Genomic DNA, 26,396 nt, shown 5'->3' on the forward strand with positions numbered 1-26,396 from the left:
TACAGTAACAGCAGCAGTAGCTTTGATGATAAAGTTGTGTGATCTAACTACTTTGTAAAATATTAATCATATAATCCTGGTTATAGAGTTAAAAGTGGTGATAGTTTCCTATTTTTTCTCATCCCATTTTTCACACATCATTTCACATACATTTTTAGGTTTTAGCACTTCAAAATTCTTTGGATTAGGTAATTGCTGGACACAATCAGTCCATTCTAAGTTGAAGTACTGAAGATGAAGAAATGAGATTTCTCACCTATTAATAGGCTCTCAGTACAAAAGTCTGGAAAATCTCACCAGTAGTGAGATTTTCGTTTACTTTAGGTAGAGGAACTGTTCAGGACTGTTAACATACACTAATAAATAAATCATCCCTTTTGAATTGTGTGGGACAATGCTCTCTTCATAACACGAGCAAATAATGGTGATAAAACACTTAGTGAATATTTCACTTAAATGAAATATTTGGAAGTTGTGTTCTGTGTACACTGATGTGTTCAGCCAGTGGTTTTGCCTCGCTGTGGATGGAGATGGATTGCAACAAATGTGGCACAAAATTTCTACCAGATTAGTTCATTCTTCCAGGCAGGTAAGGAAACAAGTTAAAATCATTAAATGGCATCAGTAATACCAGCCTTGGAAGTGTTAGTCTCTTATCTGCTAGTAAAGGGAATAATTAGAGACTTAAGACTTCATTTCAGCAAACGTTATATAAAAATTCTGTCTTGTTGGCCTGTCTCTGAAATAGTTTCAGAGGTTGTAATAGTTAAAATAATTTAACAAACAGTCCAATAAGTACACTTTGAAACATATTCTTAGTCCTGTGCTTTTTATGGTTCTGTATAGAATTTACCTGTGTGGTTTAGGAATATCTTTATTTTCTTCTCAGCAAGTCAGGTTACTTGCCTTAGGGTTTTCTATTTGATTAGTGTATTAAAATATATAATACTGAGAACAAAAATGTGGAATACAAGGGTCAAGTTATCAAAAATAACCAGGCAATTATTTGTAAGCGAGTTTTAAAAGTTGTGTAAAGCAGTGACTCTTACCAAAAGAAATCTATACCCATAGTGTTATTTTAGCAGAAAGAGCTCACAGTTACTGGTCACCATATCAAACCAAGTTTAAAAACATTGTCCCGGTTCCAGGCAGGACAGGATTCATTTTTGCAGTAGCTGGGAGAGGGTGTGGCCAGGATCCAGAGGTTATTCCATCCCACCTGACTGGGGGAAGGGACTCTCTCTTCCTTTGGGTGGGGAAGGTGTGGTGGGGAGAGCCATCCTGTGTTGTCTATTGGCAGGGCCGTTTGTCCACCTGAATGATATCTTTCCTTATTCCTTTTGTTTTTAATATTGTTGCTGTTACTGTTTGTCTTCATATCTCTTTGCTATTTCCAGTAAATTGTTCTTATCTCAACCCGTGATCTTTACCTTTTTTTGCCTCCAGTTCTCCACCCCATCCTGCCACAGCAGGAAGGAGGAATGAGAGAGAATGGTGTGATTTTGGAGAGTCTTGGTGGGGGCACTGAATTGGGGAATACCATTCCTAAACCACAGCAAATATTTATATGATAATATTGATTAAATACATTGTGAGCAAAAGTTTGTCAATAATTATACATTTTTGTAATGGCAGCTGTTTTGCTCAGGGATTCTGCATTACTGGGGACAAAGGTACCCCTGACTTAGTGTATGCAAACTGGATTCCTGTAGTGTGTGTACTAAGAAATTACTGATCACCTCCAACCATGGGTTCATACTCTTATGTTTACATCAATGAACATGGAAATGGAGAATGAAAATGAAAATTGGAAGTTTTTTTTAAATTCGAATCCATGAAAATTGACATTTTTGGGGGTTTTGAAAGCTTAGGAGTCTCTCTGATTCCTTTGCAGTCCTGGTGGCCTGTGTGGCATTCATGGAACATGTTCTTTTTGATTCCTTTTGGAAGCAACCATGAAATCTCATTCCTGGAACCTACTAGGTTTTCGTGGCTGAGGTTAATTAGAGCAAATGTTAATGCTGAAAGAGCAGAAGTGCTAAAAATAATGTTCCTTTTCAAACAAATTTACTTGGTAAATATATTTTGCTGTCTTTTTTTTCTTAATTTTATTGGTCACACTCAACACATTCCTCCGCTGAAAAGTTTTGGTGCAAATACCTGTTGAATTCAGTGCTTTCAATGTCTGAATTTTATTCATAATTGGTTGATAATTAGCTTTTGTGTAGTGTGTGGGGTTTTTTGTGATCCTGTATGTGATGATATTTTAGGAGTTTACATTGTTATGTTTAGCGATGTCCTTTTTTACATTTATATTCGTTTACTTTTACTTATGTTTATATTCTTAGTTTAAGGAATATAAAATGCCTAAGCATCTTGACCAGAATACTTGGATAATGTATTTGTGCTTCCCTGTTAGTTACTGGTCTGTTCCACACGTGATACTTAAATTTTCAGTGCCTGTGTCAGTGCTGTCTCTTCATCAAACAGGACCTGTTCTCTGTGTTACTGTAATATGAAAATTTGCACTCTTTGTTCTTATATAAGTTTCAAAATTAGTTATTTTCCCTGGTTTTTTCAACAGAAGCTGTATCAAATTGCCTGGATTTTCTAGAGGATCTTTGTATTTTCATATCCTGCATTTTGTCATGATATCCTCTAGTTTGTTTAATTTTAAACCTGAAGACCATTAAACATAGCAACAGGAAGCAGGTCCTTTAGTATTTTTGAGTATTTTGAAATTAAATGTTATTTAGTGCTTTCTGGAGAAAATGTCTGTAGAGGAGGCATTGTATTAAAATTAACCTTCAGACTATTTTCTGTTGCTAAAATTTATACTTCGGCTTCTTTTAGGAAGCAGAATAGGATTGGAGCATAGGAAAAAACCTGCTCTTTTTGAAGTAGGTTGTTTTTAATGGAATTTTAAAGTCTTGCACAGCCATTTTTTGCCAAATGCGTGTGACAGAAAATGCTGATTAACATGGTCAGCTGAAGTTTCAGTATGTAGGAGTTTGTCAAAATGGGCTCAATGAAGCATATATTTCAGATCCTTGTGGACATTATTCCATTCCTCAGTGACGTACAGAAAACAGATATAAAATATAATACTTCCAAGAAAAGCGGACATGTACATTATTTTTATGGAAAATAAGTTTCATGTGTAAATTTAAAGTCACTATTGCTGTAGTGACAGACATGCCTGTCTTCTGCATTGCTTTTACAAGAGCTTACATGGCTGATTTGGATGTTTTTATTCAATGAACCTTTATTAAAGTTCTAATTTGCTTTTACACTTGTTCAACTGCACTGAAATGATTTTTGTGATCTCCCTGCCCTCCTCCCTGTTTCATCAGTAGTGCTTGACTTTGCCATTTTTGGCATGAATTTTGGTACAATTTTTGAGCTGTTGGTCATTCCAGGTTGTGCTGTCGCCCTCCCCTGTGTGTTGTCATTTTACTTGCCACTGAATAACACGTATAAGATGGTGAATGATTTGTCATAGATTTGGACAGAAAGGGAGTAATGGTGCTAGAGTTTGCATTAAGGCATTTAACTTTTCCATATAGTGATTTTTAGGACGATGACAAACCTATGGTATTTAGAGTAGATATTACTATTCTTAAATGATTCCACTCATTGGAAGAAAATGGAAGACAATTCAGATTGGTCTGCAACACCTCTTTTGTGCTCACATTTGTACCTTGTTTGTATAGGCAGAGTAACTGAGTAACAGCCTGGATGAGGATGCTGCGTGGATAATGTATTCAAAACATATAATAATAAGCTTAACAACATAAGGAATTATGTAAGAGTTCATTGGAAAAAATGTCTTATACCAGTAAGATAACCTTTTATTTTTAGTCCTCTATCCTGTTTGAACAATTGAATGTCTAACATGTATCAGACCACACTTGGTGGCTCAGATTCTTCCCGTGGAAGAGAGGATTCAAAATTATAATTGCTTTTTAATTTTTCTTTTCTTGTGCAAGTAGCTTTTTGGATGGAAATACAGGATAAAGCTAACAATTACAAAACTCACATCTAGTTGTGCATGTTGATTCAGCTAAGCACTGTAGGTCTGAAGATAAACATGTGTTTAATTGCTTTGCTCTGAGGGAGATGACTGCTAATCTGTAATTACATGGAATTGTTACTGTTATCTTGAGTTAGATAACAAGTTCGTTTGAAAAGAACTGTGTTGTATGTCTTTACAGTTCATAAAGCAAGTTAGTTTTGCTAATGGTAATTCCTTTGGTCTCTAATGAAGGCTCGTGGCATACAAGCATCACTACACAAAACTGAGTAAAACAATTCGTTTCCAGGCAATGAATAAAGACAAAGGGGAGCAAGAAAGTTTACTGTATTTATATTCTTTTCTTCTCCTAATAAAAGCTTTCTTATTTTCCATGTATTTGTAGGGATTTTTAAAGCAGTTTTTTACACAGACAGTAGGATGTTAAGTAGCATTGGTCCTCTTTGTTTTGTTTTCAACTAATGCAGTGTTAGAACTGGTTGATTAAACTCCTGTGTATATCTAATCTGTGTAATTAAGTTAGATGTAGTCGCTCTATGCTTCTTGTTTCAGCCAATAAGATCTAACAGAGGTGAGCCAAACCAGCTCCTCCTTTTGGAACGTGCTGCCACAGGTAGTACTTAGTTGGTAAACAAAGAGCATTATCAGAAAGGGAAGTTTGGTATGTTGCCTCTTTCCAGCTTTTGGCTTATGATAGTATCTGTGCTGTCGTGTTGAAAGGCAACCAATTAGTTTAACAGCTTCTGTGTAAAATGTAGTTTATTATGTTCTTAATCTACTTGTTTGTTCTCTTTGTAATTAACAGAAGAACATCTTATTTTTTTTAAAAAAAATAAGACCTCCCCTCCAAAAATTGCTTAACTTAGTCATGCCATTGTAGTCTGTGATTTCCACACCATGGCATTCTTTATTAAAGTACATGGGTGACAGAGCTGAGAATGTTTTTGCCTTAAAAAGGAAGTAAAGGGACACTTGTTCATACTCAGATTGTGCATGCATGTTGTTTTTCAGTGACTTGTGTCCACACTGCAGACACCTTAAACATATTTTATTACTATACTATTACTATAATTACATGCTGCTGATGAAGATTTCTTATACTACTGTCAAAGTATCTGCAGTGTTCGAGGCTGGGAATTCCTGGTGTTCAGTTTTATGCTCTGAGGGGCAGAGTTGGGTGCCTTCTGTAATCAGTGGGTTATATGAAAACCTATAAGGTTTCTAAGCTCATTATTTTTGTCAGTGGTGAATGACAGGATTTTTCTGAGGGTCTGTATTATATTTTGATTGCTGTATTAATGTAATAAAGAGTACAGAAGTAAAGTATAAGTCATGCTGTTCTCACTAGGAGTTCCAACTCATAGTTGTGGTAGGAAATCAATCTGGTTTTAATTGCCTGTGAGTCTGAAGTATGTTCCTTTTTGTAAAGCTGATCTCACATAAATATAAATCAGTAACTGTCTGTTCTTTAATTATGTATTAGTGTATTGTATCTGCATACTAGATGAGAAAATGAGCATCTCCAGTTACGGTGTATTGGAGGTCATTAAATCTTCTCTGCTCGATGAAGTTTAGTAGCACTGCATTTCTAAATACTGAAAAATGTACTATCTATTTGCTGTTTGTTTTAGAATGACTGTTTTTAGCTACAATTAGTCACTTGCTTTATAAATAAAGCCATAGGGATTTTTGACAATATGGAAAATAGTTGCTGTAAAATGTACTATAAAGTTACAAAAGTGGAGTTTTTTAAGTAATTGTAGGTAATGTTGAGGTATTTTAATGTAAAATTAAAAAAATTAATTATTTGGAAATATATTTTAGTATTTCATAAATACATGACTGAATGCTACCATGGTCCAAAAATACCATATTAATTTTATGAAAAGAGGACTAATGTAACCTGCATTCTTGGTAGCATGTCTCTTCTTCCCTTGCCATTTTACACTTGACCTTATCCCTCTTCAGGCAGAGATAATTTCCACTAAATGCAATGTAAAATTTCTAGAAAGGAGGCAGAAATATGTTGGGATCAAATATTTTTATTTGCTTTAAACTGTCAGTTATATGACTTAAGTGAACATAAGCTTACCACAGTTTAACAATAATTGAATTCATGAATTGCAAGAATAAACTTTACTAATAGTGTTGTTGCCATACTGCAAACATTGCTCTGATATAAGTTTGATCCAGCACAGTTGACTTCCTTTCTAAAAAGCATTGTAAACAAGGCTGGTGGTCTAATCCTGAAACACGATTTCTGGTGATATTTTAACTTAGCTCTCTGTTCGTATGTCCATTGATGTGATTTGTTTGGATACTTGTAGATCTTCAAATGACTGGAACAAGGTCTGCTTGATTAACACAATACAAAAACATGACATGCAAAAATAGTAGAATCAGAATCGTTTCAATTGGAAAAGACCTTTAAGGTCATCGAGTCCAACACGGCATGACAACTCTTTTAATAATTCACAATATTAGCAGACATAATTAGCATCCAGTGCAAGATATGGGGCATCATACCAGAATTCATTTGGCCTTTTGGGGTGTGCTGATCTGCAGCACAGTGTTGTTTCATTGGTGACAGTCCCTCAGTGGTCTGTCCTTCTGAGCAGAACCTCCTTTATTTGTAACATTTATTCTACCTTCTTTCAGCATCCAGAGGAGGCATTGCCAGTTTGACATGTCTGTGTTAGGGAAGGAAATGCCCCCAGAAAGGTTAACATGAACTGGTGTTCAACCACCTGCAAAGTGAAAAGTATCCAAATTACAGGTTCCCTTTGGCAACCCCGTGCTCCACATCCCATTCCAGCGTTGTACTGAACCATTCCTGCCCTGAGCAGGAAGCAGATAGTTGGCAGGTGTGACCTTTTCAAAGAAATACTGATCCTAGAGCTGAAGTAAAGTAGCCTGAGCTCACTAATACCAGAAGGAAAGCTGATAATATGCTGTGTTTTACTGAGGGTGCCCCAAGCCCACAGTTCTGAAGTGGTAACACAGCAGAACTGGAGTGCAGTGTTGTGTGTTCAGCCTGTTGAGTAAGAAAAACACAGTGTAATTTTGCTTTACAAGCATTTTTATTTTTTAAAAAGTGAAGAGAAATAGCATAGAGTATATAATGTTTCATTTATGAACCAGCTGAACTTCAATATCCTAAAGAATAGAATTAATTCTCTTAATCATACGGATTTTCTTCAGCCCAATTTCATGGGGAGAGTGTGTGTGTGTGTGTGTGTGTGTGTGTTAAAAACAAATAAAACACCCTAAAGCAAATTTTGCACAACTGAAATAACTGGAAGTGGAAAATGAAAGGGCCAAGGTGGCAGGACAAACATTGTGGTCTTTTCAGAGTTCATACTGTGGCAAAGACTCCAATTACATGCTAACTTTTTTATGAAATGGAACTGCTTTTTCATACTTCAAAGAAAACATAGTGCTTCGTGATATTTGGGGGCTAACCTTTCCAAAAAGATCACAAATGCCGTGTTACCTTGGGTTTCCGCATGTATAATTAAAACTTTCACCTTTGGATGGTGAGATTCAGAAGACTATTTTTAATATGAGTTACAAAGAATGAAATTAAGGAGTAAAGAGAGAAGGAGAGAAGAGAATTTGCTGAGTTGGTTACTGGACAAAAGTTAATAAGCTTATTGCATGAATAATGTTAAAACTAAATGGGAGATTATTCTCAGATGACTGCCTTTTGACTTCCTCTTGTAGAAAAATAATATATTTGAAATTTATTTGAAAATGTATTGTGTGGTTTTCTTTTTTTTTTTTTAAATAACCATTACTTAATCAATAGGGATTATTATATGAAATAATACTACCAAGAGGAAACTATTTAAAGTGCTTGGATGAGTAGATTTTTTGATGTTGAGGATAAGTTACTCTTAACAACAGCTTTCATTCATAATGTAGTTGAATTGGTAACTTTGTACAACTTGTTATCTTGGATTTACACTTCAGCCAAAGATGAAAAATAAAAATACATAATTTTTCAAAGAGACTTTATTCTTCTGGAGAGTACCATGGGTTTTGGTTTTTTTTGGTTTTGTTTGTGGGGTTTTTTTTAATTGGTTGGTTGAATTTTTTTTATTTATTACTCTGGTATGCTCAAAAAAAATTGAGCATATATTTGCATTGTTATTTTCCTATAATGGTCTAATTCGCAGAAGGACTGTTGTCAATAATTATTATTTATAGAGTTGCAAAGTTAGATAATTTTTAGCTAATGACAGGACAACATTTGTGAGATTTCTACGTGCTGTGGGGTTTTAAGCATGTTAGTCTGATCAGAGTTGTAAATTGAGTCCAACCATGAACTTCAGTTGACAGGAAAAAGACTCCATATGTCTTTCAGACGAAAAGTGATCCTACTTCCATTAGTCTCTTTTAAATAGATTGTTTGTTTCCATAATAAGATGTTCCAAAGTCAACACCGACCTTTTGGATTGTTCTGTGTAACTGAGCTGGTGTAAGTGACTTTACCTGTGTGTGACTTTGCACTGGCACTGCAGCGAATAGGTTTGGGAGTTTGTTTGTTTGCAAATGTTAATTTTCATAAGTTTTTAAGGAAGTGCTTTTCATTTTTATTCTTACTTAAATATGTTCACAGTGACCTAAGGGGTATGGTTCCAAGTTCCTTGTGTCCTATAGAATCTTCTTTGCTGCACACAACGACCATCATAGTTTGTTCAGAGATAATTCTGAGTAACTTAAAATGCAAAATGATACCTGAAATAAACTCTATGTAAAGAGATTTGGAATTACTTCCTTTTTACCTCTGGCGATGTCGTGCCTTTGAAATTTTTACACAATAAAGTTTATCTTTCTGTTGGCTATTATAATTTTTTAGCCCTGTGTTGTTCAGAACGTGTGTTAAGAAAAGACAGTCCTAAATTTAATTTCTCTTTTCTGTTATATTTGGTCACAAACATGATCTGTCAAAACCACTCCAATAGATGGTGACAGGGGGCTTCAAAGGCGATGAGCCTCAGAACAAAGATTTTCTGCATATGTCTCACATAACATCTTGAAGGCTCATCTTACATGTTTTGCTATACTCAGCAAAAACTGGTCTTAAAATTTCTTTGAAAAAGGTCACAGACCATCTAGGAAAGATAAAACGATGATTGTCTGGTGTAGTGTGAAAAATATTTGTGTAGTGCATTAAAGACACGTGCTGTGAGATGCAAATGTTGAATACATGGTAAACTTTTAGGAGAAATATGGGGTTTTTTTCTGTGGTGTGAAAAAATTACGAAAGAATACAAAATATGGTTAACTTGCCTTTTCAATTACTCTTTTCAGCATATCTAAACAATACTTTTAACGTGCCTGTCTTGTGAGAGCTCTAGGGGATAATCTGTACTGACATAATTTGATTAAAAATCAACAGTTTGTGGAAATCTTGATCTTAGGCTTGAGTTGTGCATGCCTAGGAGGTGACCTGGAGAAAGAGGGTAGGAGAAATGGAGTTTATGTCCTTCTTTTGGTGAATAACTTCAGCAGCAAATGAGGTTTAGATCAGATACTGGTGTGAAAAAACCACAAACCTGACACTTTTGCTTTCTTTTAAAATACTTTGCTACAGAGCAGGTTTTTTTCCTTTCATTCAGTTTCTTATGAAAACATTTGCATTAGAGCATGATATTTTCCGTTAATTAAAAACCATTTTCTGTGACAGGTACGTGGTTTTGGCACTGTGAGAATGCTTTAAGTCATGTTGGTCCCAGAAATAGCTTTACTGGCTTATATAGAACTAACACCCTGCCATGTTAAGGCACCGGGGCAGAATAACTTTTAGGGCTTCGTGGTAATTGTTGCCCAGCTTCTGTTTTCATTTTTCAGCATATGATGCATGTATGTACAGTTTCATGTTCATGAAACACAAGTGTTAACTTCAGGTTTTGGAGATTGTAAATTAATTGGGACAAAATGGCTTAGTCTAGTCTGTCTTTCTTGATATAGAAAGCTAGTTTTATCATTACCTGGTATATAAAGTTACTGAACACCAATTTTTTAGTGTTCATTGGTTATGCATATACCAGTGTGAAAGGTAATCTGTAAAGGCCCTCTGAATTTTATCTATATCTGTATATCTGTATCTCCTGTACATTAAAAATAGTATTAAAAAAGCAAATAATATTTTTCTGTTCCTAAAATTATCATGAAGTATGTTGCTGCATGCTGCAACATGGGAAGTTTATTTCAGTTAGCAGAGATTTTTTTTTTTCTGAAGATATTTTTGTTTCTCTGTCTAGTTGGGCAGTTATATTAAAATTAAGGCAGTTGGATACCTTCATAGATTCCTGATTTTCTAAGGTTCATCATGGCAAACTCATACTTAAAGCATTTTGATGAAGTAATAAAGAAGTGGAATCAAAGAAAAACCTCAGCAATATACAAGTCCTGGTACTTTCTTTGCTGCATCTCAAAGAATGTCAGAATAGCTGTTGGAAAGACCTGAATGAAATGTTAGTAGCTTAATTGGGGTAAGTATTATGGATTTCAAAGCAACAGAACCTTTTTTCCTGTCTTCTGCCATATTGACCAGATCCATTTTAGGTTGAAAAATCTTTGCTCTTGTGCTGAAGTTGTCATTGGTCTTTTATTGAAATAGTTGGAGTAGCCTGAGACATATTATTTGTTCTCATTAATTACTACTACTAGGTGGTCAGAACTGGTGTATTTGCATCCAGAGCTACCCCTTCATCCTCCATGCATATCATGTCTTAACATTTGTAATTCTGAGGAGGGACTGGATGAGGAGTGAGCTGTGGTGTTGGGAAGGTGGCCTTCTTAAAGCAACCTCCTACCAGAAGCCTATTTAGGATCTTGTGTGTTCTAAGTCCAGCCTGTTGGCTGGAGTAGGACTGGAAATCTCTTTGGTGGTTCCCTATAGTATAAGTTCTGCTTCATGTTGTAGTTTAACAGAATCCCTATATTTAGAAGATTGGAGGAAAATATGTTGAGGTTTGGGTATGTTTTTCCTTCCTTTTAGAAGGCAAAGGTTCTAAGATTTGATTCATAGATAGATTTGATTGATTTTGATTTGTCCTGATTAATTTTCTGTCTGTGTTTATTAAAAATATGGGTTCAGTGAGGTTGGTATAAACAAAGGCCAGCATTGAACATTAATTTTCAATTCTGAGCTTTGCAGAAGGAAAGTCAAATACTAAGGAACTGAGCAGAGACTACTTTTTCTCACTGTTGACTTTAAAATGTGTGCCCAAACAATAGTCTGTGTACTTTGTTCAAGAAGCATTTACTCCAGTAACTATTTTTAAAATGTCTATATTCTTACCTTTGTAATGATTTGTTGTGAAAGATGTGGTAATAAAAGCATACAGCAGATCAACTGTTCCTTGGGGGAAAAAATCAGTGCTAGAAAAGATTCCTTGTCACTGCTCCCCACTTCAGTTTGTTGTTCTACTTAGTGTGTATTAAATAGTTGAGTGTATTAAAGTGAGAAGATGTGGCAAATTCAGGAGGTTTGATATGTTTATGATAGTTTGAACAAGAGGTTAGATATGTTTATACTTTAATCCACTTAGAGCTGGTATTTGAAAAATAAAGCAGAGTGGAAAACAAGCTGTGTTGACAATGAACAATTTCTGTTGTGAATAACAAGGAAGTTCAGACAACAAGTTTAGAGAACATGACTCATCATAGAAACACCAGGAGAATGAAGTAGCGAAAAGCATCTTGCAATGTGTTGATTTTTTTTTTTTTATGATATTACTTTTCTGTTCCAGGGATATTTTTTTTCCCCACAAAGAGATGGAATAGATACAAATAAAATAAGAGTAAGTACTTTGATACCTAACAGCAGTGCCTGGCGATGCAGTAATAAATATTTATTGTTAGTCTTAACAAACATCCTTAGTAGTTTGACCTTCTTTGCATTTACAAGGAACCACTAGCACTCATTTCAAGTATGAAAACCCTGTTCTTGTGAAAAATGTTGGCTTGTCAGACCACTGAGAAAGATCAGTAAAAACAGAGAGAAGCACTGTGACCTAGCTTTGATTGGCTTGGAATACACTACTGGATGGTGGCTTTAATATTGTAGAAATATGTCATTGCTCTCATCATGTAACCACTCATTTTTGTGAAGTTATTTTTGTTAGAATATTCAGTATAGTGATGCATCAAGAAAAAATATTGTTACTTTGACATTTGATGTCTTAGTTGCATGGAAGGGTCTTTCTCCATTTTATTTTTCTTTCTTCAGGCAGCAGTTTCCAGGCATTGCCTTTTCTTCTAATGGGCTAAAAAGTTAGGCTGCATAGCTTGGGTGCTGCATAGCTGTTCTTCACCTTTTCTTTGTAGTATGTTTTAAATAAATCAGTCTTCTGGTATTTTTTTTTGTTTCAAGCCTGTAAAAAGTGGAAAGAGTGCAATTTTCAAAAGAAATATGTTATACAAGCACTGAAAAGATACTAAAGTCGTAATTGTCATTCTTCCTAAATCCTCATTATTCTTCTGGAAGATGGAACATGAAGGGTGGTGAGGGACTGTTTGGACTGGGACTGTGTCCTCAGCTGTGGCAGCAGGGTTTGTGGATGGATTTCCTTTCTCCCACTGGAAAGTTCTGTGATTCTAGTTTATCATTTGTGAAGTCTGGTTTTGGGCGGAAAGCCCTCCATCAGGCATGTATGGCTACATATGAATATATAGTCTATAACATATATTGATATATATATTGAATATATATAATAATACATAATAATGTATATAATATATTCAATATATATAATAATATATAATATTGATACAGTACTGGCAAAGGGTGTAGTTTTTGCAAGTTAGTTTTTCTACTGCTCGTATTTTAAACTTCGCATTCGTATTGTTTTCTGTTCTGAAAACAACATTACTTGTTTTTTCTGCACCTCAGGAAGTATGTCTTTCCCATTAGGTAAAAGAGGTGACTGATTAGGTAGGATTCTTTTTCCTTTTTTTGGACTTACTAGTGAGCAATGTTTTCCTCCGAAAAATACATCTGAACCATTTTTGATATATATCTTGCAAAGGGCAAAGTTGAATGAGTTTAACATTATATAGAGGTCATGCACTATGACTTATGTAGTGTCAGTTTGTCTTTCCATGGCTGGGCTACCATTCCATTTGATTGACATGATCTCTGTCTTCATCACCTCCTAAGTGATTTGCTCATGCCATGTTTGATGGGTCTTGTGTGCATTTAATTTGGGGCAGGATACTCCAATAAATGTACTGCCAAGGGTGCTGAAAAACATTCTACTCACTAGATGTGAATGACTGCCACTCAGTGAAACATTTTTTTAAGACAAGAAGGGGACAAATGCCAAGAGCAGGATACAAGAGCACCAGAGGGGAATAACTGTATGGTTGTCTCTTCTGTGAGTGAGTGTTAAGTCATTGGAGGAGGTGCAAAACAGGACTGGAGGAAGGAAGTACATTTTCCCAGGAAGGCTGATTTTTATTTATTTTATTTTAATTAGGGAACTTGAGGTTAAGATGGTTCAGGTGATTACGCTTGCTAAAGGCAGGCAGGATTGCCATTGTCAATATAGTTTTTGTAATAGAAAAAAGTGGATAAACAGGGCTGGGGATTGAATGAATAATTATGCAATGCAAGGTCACTTTTTGGTGAATAACAGGCTCTCTATTTTTAGAAGAAATTAATGTTACCTGTTGGAAAGAGCCATGGTAAATGCCTTATGTGTGCTAGTTAATCATAGCATATTAGTGATCTTTTGGTATAGTGTAAGTGTGAACAAGGTGAGATGCAGTTTGTCCAGGCCAAAAGGTAGAAGTCTGTCACATGGTCAGCGATGGAAAAGGGAGAGCCTCTCACGAAGTACTCATTCCAGGGGTAGAAGACTGTTTGGCGTAGGGCATCACGTCCTTTGTGTTCCATATTCCAACTCAATATGTCTTGGATACTTTGTACAATATGCCAAAGTCTTTTTGAGATGCTGTGTAATTTGTGAAGTCCCCTTTGAAGCTCTGTCAGGGTCGTGAGAGGAAGAAAAAGCATTTTGTGAAAGATCATCTGATGGGGTGCTTGAAATAATTAAGGTTAGTAGAGGGAAATAAAGTTGTACATCCAAAGGATCAACTTGCTTTAAAAAGAGGTAAAGGTTCTTGCCTTCCAGAAGAGACTGGAAAATACTGGAACTAGTGAGATTTTTTTAAACTAAGTATTATGTAGTTTCAGTTTGTCATGGTTGGGTTTCAATTTTGTCTAAGTTCTGCAATCTCATTTTGTTACAGAGCGAAGGAAAATAATCACAAAGGCTGTTAGGTACAGTGGAGTAAACTTTATTACATGTGGAACATAATCATAAGTGGAATTACAGATGACTTGAGTCATAGTGAAATGAAGTGCTTAAAAGATATTTGCTGTGAGAGCTTTTCATTGAAAGGTCTTGTATACAAAAATGGCGAAGATAAACTCTTTGTATCTCTTTAACTGTACTAGAGCTAGTTGTAAAATGAAAGCTATGAAGTTTTTGTTTGTTGCTATCTGTATGTCGTGAAAGAGCCAAGTGGTTTCTAAAACATATAGTCACAAACTGATTATAAAATTCCTGAGGGGACTCTGATGGGACTATCATAACTTAACAGTGGAACGATGAGTCACTGCAGTAGGAATTCATGTAATAATCTTTTCCAGTATTTATAGGACCAGGAGGATAAAATGTCATTTAATTTTATTTGATTAAAAACTACTAGGCAAGAGAGAAAGAGGAAGAAAAAATGAAGCATCTTTTATTTCAGGCATGAAAGATGAATGGAATATATAAGAAGCATATTATGAAGCAGTATATTACAGTGATTAATTTAAAATCTGATCAATGCTCCAAAATGGTTTGTTAATAACAGAATTATTTTATTTGATAACTTAAGTGATATTTATTTATTTTTTTTAGGTTCTAGATGCAAAGTGTGGCTTTTGAGTGGAACATCTAGAGTATGAGGCATCTGTAGGAGTTCTTGCTTGTGACTTTAGGTATATGTATGCATATATGTGTGTGCAGTTCAAAGATTACCCATGGAAGGTCTTTACCTTAAAAAGTTATGACAGAATGTACTTAATGTAGCCTTAATTAGGTTTTCCAGGACACCAATTCCATTAGTTCTGGTGAGGCAGTATTTGATGTGGGTTGAATCAGAACTGCATCCTCTTGTATTCGGTGCTCCCAGGTTAAAGATCACGTTACAGTTGTCTACTGCTCCTTAAAGGTTCAGTTACCTTTTGTTGGTTCTTTCAGGAAGGGCAGTGGAATTCAGGAGCATGTGTTCAGTCACAGTAAATGCTTGCATGGGTTCTTAAGTAAAGCTTTTCAGTGCTCTCAGTATTGAGAGCTTGTCATTATGTCATGGTACAATGACCCCTATCCTTTCTCTTCTCTCCTTTGCATTGCTAGTATTTATCTTTGGTTTATTTACAAGATCATCTGTATGGTTCATTAACATTCAGCATGTATAAGGCGTTTATCGATCTTAAAGTTTATCACATTTAAAATAAATGACAGGAGAAGCAGATGTCTGTGAGCAAAGGTGAAACTAGTAAGCAAAATATAAGTATTCTTGAACAAGCTATAAGATCTTCAAAAACTCATTTAAAAAAAGGGCAATAATAAATATTGCTTAAATAAGTAAAATTGTCTGGAGATTTGACCAAAAAGATTTTTTCATATTCTGCTATTCAAACTTGATGAAACACTTGAAAGTGTTGTTGAGAGAAGGGTACAGTACTTTCTAAGCATGACCAAAAAGGAGTTAGATGTTTAGAAAACATATAGTCATGCAACAAATAGGCAAATTACTAAACTTATTAGTGGGGAAAGACTATTTTCTGGAAATTCATGTTACTAGTGAGTTTAAGTGGAATAAAATTATTTTTCCCAATTTTTTTCTTTTTAAAAGAAAATATAGCCACTTATAGGGCATTTCCTACGCCTTCTTTGACTCTTGCTGCCAGCGCTGTAGGTCTCTTTTAGGAAAGGCAATGTTGAGGTTTTTGAAAATTTTAATGCTAGATTTCTAGCTATGATATTGAATAAGAGCATTTTTTTTAAAACAAAACAACCAAACCCAGTCATGAAGACGTGACTCATGCTGATTAAACTTTTTTTGTTTTCAAGAGGAATTATGATGTAATTTAGATTGGTTTTGATTGTTATGTGTTGCTGCAGAATAAGTGCAATCCTAAATGACACTTGGGACTGTTGTGACTAAGTTTTTTGAGTGCATTTCTGAGTGGGTTAATCCTATGCAAGGAATAAAAAGGTGGTTTTAATTTTCTGTTGTTCCTTCACATTTTTCTAAAGGGATTTTTCTAAATGGATTTCTCTACAGAACTAGAAGATAAAAGTAGAAAAGTCTGTTTATTGCTTATGTACATTACTTCTGGTAAGGATTAAATGGAAATAATTTGAGTGGAAATCAGAGATATCAGGTATATCTTGGAAATTTTAAAAGCAATTTAAGAGGATTTGTATATTTTCTAGACTTCATTTTCATTTTTGCAATTTTCTAAGCTAAATGAAGAGTTAACAATTACATTTTTATATTAATAATTTTCATTAAAGGGAGGTAATAAAAAATTAGCTAATTGGTTTAATATCCCACTCAATAGCCAGTATTGGATTTTTATGTAGAAGTAACAGTACAGTACTGATTAGACCCTCTGCCATAAGAGACCTTCTCTGAATCTTCTCAACAGTGACATGTGAGAACTTATAGAGAAAATGCTTGGAATTTTTAACATATTGCAAGTATTTTCAAAATGTAGCTAAATTCTTATGGTTAGTTGTGTTAAAGAAACAGCCACACTTTTCTGACTGTTTCAGTTTTGTGCTTATAAATTGGTTTCAATGAATATACTTTTGTTTTTGTTATGGCAGAAGATAAATCAGAATGCTTAAATAGATTAGTGGGAGCATTTATACAGTACGGATGTTCTGTTCTCTGTAACATAGTTTTGTTTTATATGTATTACTAAAAAAAAAAATTCTGTGTCAGTGCTTCATTTTTTTTTCATACGAATGATGCCATTTAATATTGGGTGATCACCCAACTAAATTTTATTTCCTCCATGAACTTTGTAAAATATTATAGGGGAGATCTGCTTCTAGAGCATAAGCTTAGGAAACAAGATGGCAGAACACAAAAAAATTAAATAATGCAGCCTAAAGAACTTAAAAGATCATAAATTGCACCAACTTTTAGGAACAGTAGTGTTGTATTATTAGTCTCTTAAGTATTCGGCTTTATTATTATGGAATTTCCATAAATAAGCCTTTATTTATCTTTTCTAGAAACTGTTTCTGAAAAAGTATTTGTGTCTTTCTTCATTGCCTTTGAATTTCTGTTCTGTTCCAAAGGGATTTTGTGGTTGAATATTAATTCTTTCAAGAGATAAGTTTAGAAAATTTCCCTTAAAAGGTGCTTACCCTTGTGGTGTGTAATTTTTGTAAATAAGTTTAGTTGGCATCAATTTCTGTTTAATATGATTGTGGCTGATAAGTGATCTTCAAAACTGTTTCACATAAAAAGTAATTTCAGAAGTGGGAAGGAAGGCCTGCAGGTACTAATATTGAAATATATGTTGAATTTGTTGTTCTAGTTTAACTTGTGTGTAGTCTGAGTTTCCCCCCCAGTCAACAGAGGTCAGTTCAATCAACTGAGAGGAAAGAGTTATGGGAATTCCAAGGTGCAGAAACTAAGTCACATTTCTACTTTGGTTTAGATACATTGCCATAAAAACAATAGCATCAAAAAACACCTGCAAAGAGCACAGGAGCAGGCAATTCCCAGGTATTGGAACTCAAGCAGATGAGGCAGAAGGCCAGCTTGGCTGAACAGGAATCTTCTCTTGGAGATAAGGCAAAAAAAGGAAGGTGTATGCCCAGTAGAAGCAAGGTCAAGTGACATGGGAAGAATACAGAGATGCTGCTTGCCGCTGTAGCGAGAAATTTCATGCAGCCAAAGCTCAACTGGACTTGAACCTGGACTGAAATGTAAAAACAGTTTTTTCAAATATATTAATGGCAATAGGCAGTATAGAAATATCATCATCCTGTTGAGGATGAGGATGGTTACCTCAAAAACATGAACAGAGACAAGGCAGAGGTGTTTCTTTCCCTCTGTCTTCAACATGGATGATGAACCAAGGGGGACTCAGTGCCCTCAGCTGGAGGACCATGACTGCGAGAATGATCAACTCCCAGTTGACCCTGAAATTGTGCAGGATCTACTGCTCCAGCTGGAGCCCTGCAAACCTGTGAGGCCTGATGGGATTCATCCAAGAATCCTCAAAAAGCTGACTGATGTCACAGCAAAACCTCTCCCGATGATTTTTTGAGCGGTCTTGGGAGTCTGGAGGGGAATCCCAGCTGACTGGAAGCTGGTGAACATTTTCCCAGTTTTCAAGAGGGGCAAGAAGGAGGACCCCGGACCCCAGAAACTACAGACTCATTTCAGTGCCTGGTAAAGTTATGGAGAAGATTATTCTGGGAAGTATTGAAAAACACCTGATGGCGCAGTCATTGGTCACAGCCAGCACAGCTTCTTGAGAGGAAAGTCCTGCTGATCAAACCTGATTTCCCTTCATGACAAGGTAACCCACCTAGTTGATAAAGGGAAGCCAGTTGATGGAATCTTTTTGGATTTCAGTAAAGCTTTCAGTATTGTCTCTCATAGGATCCTTTTGGACAAAATGTCCAGCACACAGCAAAGCCCAGTGCTACTCAATTGGTGCTGAGTTTGTACCTACATATGTTTTAGAGTACATTCAGAGTTCCTCGAAAGTGTTGTCAGTTTTAGTCTAGAAGACTGGAGAGAGTGGCTGTGTTTGCCTGGTATTACTAAAAATCTTCCAGTCTTAGTTTCTGTAAAGAAAAAAAACAGGCCTGATATATATTCACAGGCAGAAAGCATTCCTCAGAAGCAAGGAAATATTTATTGCTTATCAAAAGGTATAACTCCAGCCCACAGAGTATGTCACATCAGCAGTTGAAGTGGGATTGCTGTTAAGGTGGGTTTTCCTGTGCTGTTCTGCATCTAATTAACATTAACATGTTGTGATGGTAGAGAAGATATATCAGGACTGAGCATCAGTGTATATTAATAACCTAAATACATAGCACAGTGAACCAAAAATCTATGGTACTGTCTGGAAAACTTCCATTTTCTAGGCTAGTTAGATTAATGCCAGTCGGGATAATATATGTGCCATCACACTTTGATCTCTGGTATAAAACTATGATAGTGTCATTTTTTTAATTGCTACACAATAAATCAACCGTCCTTTTAGACATGTTCTTACAAAATAAATGGTGCAATTACTGCCTATAATCCCATATCCTGTACATCTTTGTATCCATCAATTTGAGCAAGGCCAAATAAAGCGGTCCAATAAGTGGCTTTCCTTTGAACACACAATAAAAAGAAATGGGAACAGTAGGAAGCTGCAGTTGGTTGTCCCAAATGACTGACCTTTTGTTCTGGAAGGACTGCTAGGAGGGAGTTCACAACCCCTGAAAAGGTTACTCTGACGTGGTTGCAATTCTGCACAAAACACAAAAATGTTTCCAGAAAGGCATTGGTACGTTTTCCTGCAGTATATAAGGGAGATTAGCCAAAGAAGCTTTAAATCAACAGTCAGTTTGTCCCTGTTCTGAGGTAAAGGTGGTGTCTTTTTCACTCCACAGCGTTTCCTTGATATGACGTTTGGAGCTGGAGGTCACACGACAGCTCTTCTGGAGAGAGCCAACGACATCACCGTGTATGCCCTGGACAGGGACCCCACAGCTTACAGGATAGCTCAGCAGCTCTCCGAATCCTACCCGTGAGTTGTCTTCTCCTCTCTTAAATACGGTTGGGATAAGGTTGATACTTTGGTATTTTATACATAATTTAATATTTTTTTATAGTTTTTAATGGCTTATTGTAGAATAGCATTATATGCTGCATGTACCCTGTTAAGTAGGAGGTATTCACATGCAGCTTCTTCTGAGATTTTTGGAGTTAAATGCATATACTCTTAATTTTGAGCATGCATCATGTAGCCAATTTTACGTTTAAAAATGGATTTAAAAAAGATTCATGGGTTCCGTTTGCCTTGAGATGGTTCTGGTGGCAGAGTGGTACAAAAACATATCTTTGTGGTAAATATTTCACAGAAAACAATGGAATACTAGAATTTAAATAATGAGGTCGTTTAAATATGGCTTATGAATATTTTAATTAAAACCCCCCAAAATAATTGTAATTCAGTATTAGGTTTGCTAAGTATTTTGCCACTGGCTTCAGGAACTACTGAACAATTTAATAAGCTGCTATTTCTGTGTATGGCTTATGTTTCAGTTTTCTTTTTAAATAGAGTGCTGAATTTGCTAAATGAACAATTGCTAAATGCAATTTTTTAGTCATGCAAAGTTCTTGTTCCCTTATTTTGTTCGAGAAAGAGCCCAGTCAGAGCATCATTGCATTCATCCAAAAGTGTGTATTGTAGAGTTGAATATGAGCTTTTCAGAAAGTGATATTTTTCAAATTTGACCAAGAAGTAAGAGTATGTAGATACAAAACAAAATCATATGAAATAATTAAGACTTAAGACATTTAGGTCAAGTAACAAGGAGAGGATGCCCACTGTCAGGTTGAAAACATTAGAGTATTTATTTCAAAATAGCTTTTACATGAGGAAAAACAAATATTTCCAAGAAGTGGAAAACTGGAAGAGGTGGCTGAAGAAACACTTGGTTGTTCAGTGAAATTTTCCCACATAAAAAGGAGTTCTAAGTCAGCAGTAATATTTAAGCAATGCAGAAGGTATTCCTCATCTTTTCTTAGACAAAAGGCTAAACTGTGCATTCCTTTCTTCAAGTGTCTTTGACAGAGGTCCAGTGGGAGAAATGCAAACATGTGACAAGACAGCATGGCTCAGTTTCTAGTCATCCCACTCTGTAAAAACACTTCAATATATTTCTCTTAATTCTCAGTTCTTTGTGGGTTGAAGTGACATGCAGTATAAACTTACAAATTTGTGGAATTCCTCTCAACTGTTATTTCTTCAGAGAATGTTCTTTTTGAAAGAATACTGTGGAGAATATTGTCAAGGAAAGTCCGTTTTCTTTTAATCTAAGTCTGCAAACCCGTTCTGCCAAATGTCATGGGAGTTGTAAAGTCTTCTGTTCATTGTGTCATAGGTAAAACCCAGTCTTTTAGAAACATTCACACAACGTAAGACAACAATGTACAGTCTCTGACTCAATATATGTTTGTTTGTAAAGCATCCTATGAAAACCTGGATGTGTAAAAAGTTTATTTTTCAGATGAATTTTACAAGTGTTGGATGCTGTTCTTCTGCCAATGATTGTTAATTTTCTCCTTGCTCAGATTTGTGAAAGGGTGAGCTTTATTTTAATATAGTCTTATAGTTGATGTAACTTATTGTGGTTTATTAGACAAAGGAGGTCTCCTAGTTCTGATTTTTGTTTGTAAAACTCTGGTTCTTGGACTCCAGACGTGTTGTTGGCCACCTGTAGAGATGCAAGTTATCCTTAGAATGAAGTGGATTCTTAAATAGCATAGTGTTGTTGATGAAGAGTCTTGATCACTGAAAGATGACTGCATGCCACCTGATTAAGTATTGTAAGATACAGCAGTGCTCTTATTTGCTCTGGTGTTCTTCCTCATTTTCTGTCTGTCTTATTAGAAAGAACAGGTAGATCCTTTTCCAGAAGGTAAATATATCTTTTTTTCATAATAGTTTGTGTTGAAAATTAAGATAAAAGAATGTTCATGTATGGTATATGTGCTAATTATTAATCTGCTATCCCTGGGAAGTCAGTTGCAAGGGGAAAGGAGGAGGTATAAGTATATAATTTATAAATAACAGGAAAAGTTAGTGTTTGATTACAAATCAGTTGAGTATAAGGGATTTACCTATGAGATTTGGAGCTTTTATAAATGGATTTTTGTTTCAATATTCATTAAAAGATGGTTGATCTAATATTATGGGATTTTATTGTCTATTTTCTGCACTGTGTTAGAAATAAACCTCATATCAGTTCAATTCAAGTCTGTGTGGGCATCAAAAGCTCAGGGAATTCATCCAGTTGACATCTGTATCTGGTCAGGTCCATTCTCAGATTAAGTAGTTCCTTGGTTCACCAGGGAGCCACAGAAACAGTTGTGCCAGCTTAAAAAAGGCAATGGTAGCATACAGGTACAATCTAAGGGTGATATAGGGCTGTCCCTTCTGTAAGAAGCACAACTGTAGATGTACCTGACTCAATAACTACAGCACAGAAGTATAAACCTCCTTCATTGTTTTTCTGCTCTGGACTATTTTTTTTCACCTCTTTTGTTTAATACTGCTGTTTTGGCAGGGTTTTTTTGACTTGCTGAAGTGCTTCCCTCCCTTCGGGGGTGACAGCTCACGGTGGGACAAGAGGCTGTTACGTAACTGTAACCAGCAAAATCTGATTCCCAGTGTCTGAAACTCTGAATGCAATGGGCACACTGAAAGTCATACCTCAACTGAATTTTCTGTTGCCTTTTTTTTTCTACTTAAAACACAATATTGCATGTGTTAACTGGGGATGTTAATAAATTCCAGCACATCAACTACATGACGGATCTTGAGTCTTGCAGTAGCTTTTGCAGTAGTTTGGGCTGGACATTAGGAAGAAGTTCTTCACAGAGAGAGTGATTGGGCATTGGAATGGGCTCCCCAGGGAGGTGCTGGAGCCAAAGTCCCTGGAGGTGTTTAAGAAAATATTGCTCTTAATGCCATGGTCTGGTTGACATGGTAATGTTGGGTCATAGGGAAGTGTTGGGACTGAACGATCTCAGAGGACTTTTCCAACCGAGTTGCTTCTCTGATATTGGATAGGCAGATTTAACACCCATAAATCCATGGGTCCTGATTGGATGCACCCACTGGTGCTGAGGGAGCTGCAGATGTTCTTGCTATGTCACTCTCCATTGTCTTTGAAAAATCATGGAGAACAGCAGAGGTGCCTGATGACTGGAGGAAGGCTGATGTTACTCCCATCTTCAAAAAGGGCAAGAAGGAGCACCTGGGAAACTACCAACCAGTCAACCTCACCTCCATCCCAGGAAAGGTGGTGGAACAGATCATTTTGAAGGTCATCACAAAGAAGGAAGGTCTACAGGAGTCATTGGTCCAGCTGGACTAATCCATGCTGGAATAGTCAACATGGATTCACCAAGGTGAAATCATGCTTGACCTGCCTTTCATGATGTCATGGTAGGATGGGTTGGCAAAGGGAGAGCACTGGATGTTATCTACCTTGACTTCAGCAAGGCTTTTGGCACTGTCTCCCATAACATCCTCAAAGGTCAGCTCAGGAAATGTGGGTTAGGTGAATGGACAGTGAGGAGGATCAAGAACTGGCTGAATGGCAGAGCTCAGAGGGCCGTGATCAGTGGAGTAGAATCCAGCTGGAGGCCTGCAGTCAGTGGTGTTCCCCAGGGATCAATCCTGGGTCCAGCCTTGTTCAGCTTGTTCATCAAGGATCTGGACGAAGGGACAGAGTGCACCCTGAGCAAGTTTGCTGATGATACAAAACTGGGGGGAGTGGCTGATACACCTGAAGGCTGTGCTCCCTTTTGGGGGGGACCTCGATAGGCTGGAGAGTTGGGCAGAGAAAACTTTGATGAGGTTCGACCAAGGCAAGTGTAGGGTCGTGCACTTGGGGAGGAATAACTCCAAGTACCAGTAGAGGTTGGGGCTGAGCCAGTTGAGAGCAGCTCTGCTGAGAAGACCCTGGGATGTTGGTGGGTGACAAGCTGACTGTGAGCTGGCAGTGTGCCCTTGTGGCCAGGAGGGCCAGTGGTATCCAGGGTGCATTGGGAAGAGTGTGACCAGCAGGCTGAGGGAGGGGATCCTCCCCCTCTACTCATTCCTAGTGAGGCCACATCTGGAGCGTTGTGTCCAATTCTTGTGTCCACAGTTCAAGAAAGACAGGGAGCTACTGGAGAGGATCCAGTAGAAGCCACAAAGATGATGAGGAGTCTGAAGCATCTCTCTTACGAGGACAAAATGCAGGATATGGGCCTGAAGGGATCTCATGAACACATGCAAGTATCTCAAAGGCATTTGTCAAGAGGATGATTCCAGACTCTTTTCAGTGGTGCCCAGAGACAGGACAAGGAGCAATGGCCATAAACTAAAATACAGAAAGTTCCACCTCAACATCAGTAAGAATTCCTTTCCATTGAAGGTGGCAGAGCACTGGGAGAGGCTGCCCAGGGAGGTTGTGGAGTCTCCCTCTCTGGAGACTTTCAAACCCCACCTGGACACATTCTTGGTTAACCTGCTCTAGGTGACCCTGCCTTGGCAGGGGGCTGGACTGAATGATCTCCAGAGGTCCCTTCTAACCCTAACGGTTCTATGATCTGTGAAATACGCCCATAGATATTGTTGCAAGAGGAGATAAGTGTGGCTAAATTGGGGGATTTTTCTGTATTCAGAATTTATAAATGAAGCCCTCCTTGTACTTAGGTGAAAGATGGGTGGAGTAATAAGTCACAGAATGAAAACACTGAGGAAAAATACTTTTGATGTTTGTATTTTAAATGTGTCTCTCTGCTTTTTGATAACAATTTTGTCAGAACTAAAATCTGAAGAGGGTAGAGTTCCCACTGCAGTTCTTGTATTCATTTAGTGTCTCTGTTTATTATTTTTATTCTTTAAAATATGTAGTGCTGCTTTAATAAGGAGAAAATGGGTCAGGGTCTGTTAGATATTCAGTGTGTGGGTGGGAATCCTTTGACGTACTTTCTGGGGAAGCCTCTAACTTGGGAATTGCTGATGAGAATTCAGGAGAACAAGATAAAATTCAGTGAGGGGCGATATACATTACAAGTAAACCCTTTCACGCCCACTGAAAGAGAGAGGTTAGAGAGGTGGCTGAAATCTGGCAATTAACCAATATCATCGAAAGCTTCCAAGTATGAGAAACTCATGCAAAGCCTACGCAGAGGAGAAAATATGTGCTTTGTAATTCTCTGAGCAGAATAAGAAATTGTGCCCCAAAAGTATGGAGAAATGTTGTAAAAATTCCTTATACAATTTGACTGTCATTTTATTGTAGTTCCAAAGTGATTTTGAGGTGTGAGGGTACTTGTGGATTTTGCTTTCAGGGTTCCACTGAGTTTGCAGAAAAAGTGGGATAGAAACATCAGCTGTGCATTGTATGCACTGGGGAAAATAGAATTTATTTTTGGTTCTAGGGAAAACAGAACTTCTTTTTCTTTTTTTCAGTTGCAATAAGCTTAAGTGCTTATGAATTGTAGCTGAGTATTATATATTGGTGCTTCCTGTTGCTATATGTTATTTTTACAAGCTAGTATTTAACTTTTGACTGTAGTGCATAAGGGATACAATTAATGTGCAGTCAGGGCACATTCATTATAATGGTGTCTTGACTATATATAAATATACTTAATTGGTTACCTATAGGGTTATTTCTTTCTAAAGAATTCTTCATATAAGTCAACATCTGGCTGCCTCTCAAATGCAAGCAGCAAAGATAAGTGTTAAGCCTTAAATATGAGGTGGAAAAATTCAATTGAGAGTGGTAAAAAGACCCTCAAATGCCATTATATTAAAATATTGCTCTTCTGTCATTTGTTTCCCAAAGGATTTATTTGGGTAACAACTCCAAATGAGATCTGGTTAGCACATCCTGATTAATGCACCTGGACAAAAATTCCCACTGTGGCAAACCTTGGGAAAGAAGGCAACTGCCCATGCCCGTATCACCCCAAGTTATGGGACAGGACAGGATGGGATCTGTGACCACCAGTGACCGCTGAAGTGACCCCAGGCACATTTCTGGGGCCTTCCACCACTTCCACCATCAGACTACTCCTGATCAAAGTGTTAAAACTCCCCCCCAGGGGAGGTACCTGGGCGTTCCCACCTGAGCCTGGATGCATATTAACCTGTTGAACTCTTTGTTTTATGGGCTTCCCCCACACCCCACAGATCAAGACTTCAGCCATCACTTGGACCAACCAGACATCTGATGTGCAACAACCAAGTCTTGTCACTGGATCCACGAGTGCTGATGACTTTCCTGTTCACTGTCTGTCTTTCCTCTCCACTATCTACTCTCATCCTTTCTTTCTCTGTCTTTCTTTTCCTTATATATTTTCTTAAGTGACATTTTTATGCTTTTATATTGTTATATTACTGTAGATAATAATAACAACCGAAACAGCTACATACCTCCTTTCCATTGCAGCCAAATTGTTCTAAAATAAACCCTACACACACACACACACACACACACGCACACACATATATATATAATTGATCATTCGG

General features: G+C 36.8%; 1 protein-coding gene across 3 annotated transcripts in view; it reads left to right on the top strand.

Moving 5' to 3' along the window:
- Positions 1–26,396, top strand: part of METTL15 (methyltransferase like 15) — a 91,282-nt gene that overhangs the window by 17,498 nt on the left and 47,388 nt on the right. For all 3 annotated transcript variants that reach the window (XM_032690778.1, XM_032690777.1, XM_032690776.1), the window contains exon 3: positions 19,747–19,883. In XM_032690778.1, the coding sequence (XP_032546669.1) occupies positions 19,747–19,883 (137 nt within the window). The remainder of the gene's footprint in view (positions 1–19,746; positions 19,884–26,396) is intronic.

The sequence above is a fragment of the Chiroxiphia lanceolata genome, chromosome 6 (genome assembly GCF_009829145.1).
Source record: "Chiroxiphia lanceolata isolate bChiLan1 chromosome 6, bChiLan1.pri, whole genome shotgun sequence".
NCBI classification, from domain to species: Eukaryota; Metazoa; Chordata; class Aves; order Passeriformes; family Pipridae; genus Chiroxiphia; species Chiroxiphia lanceolata.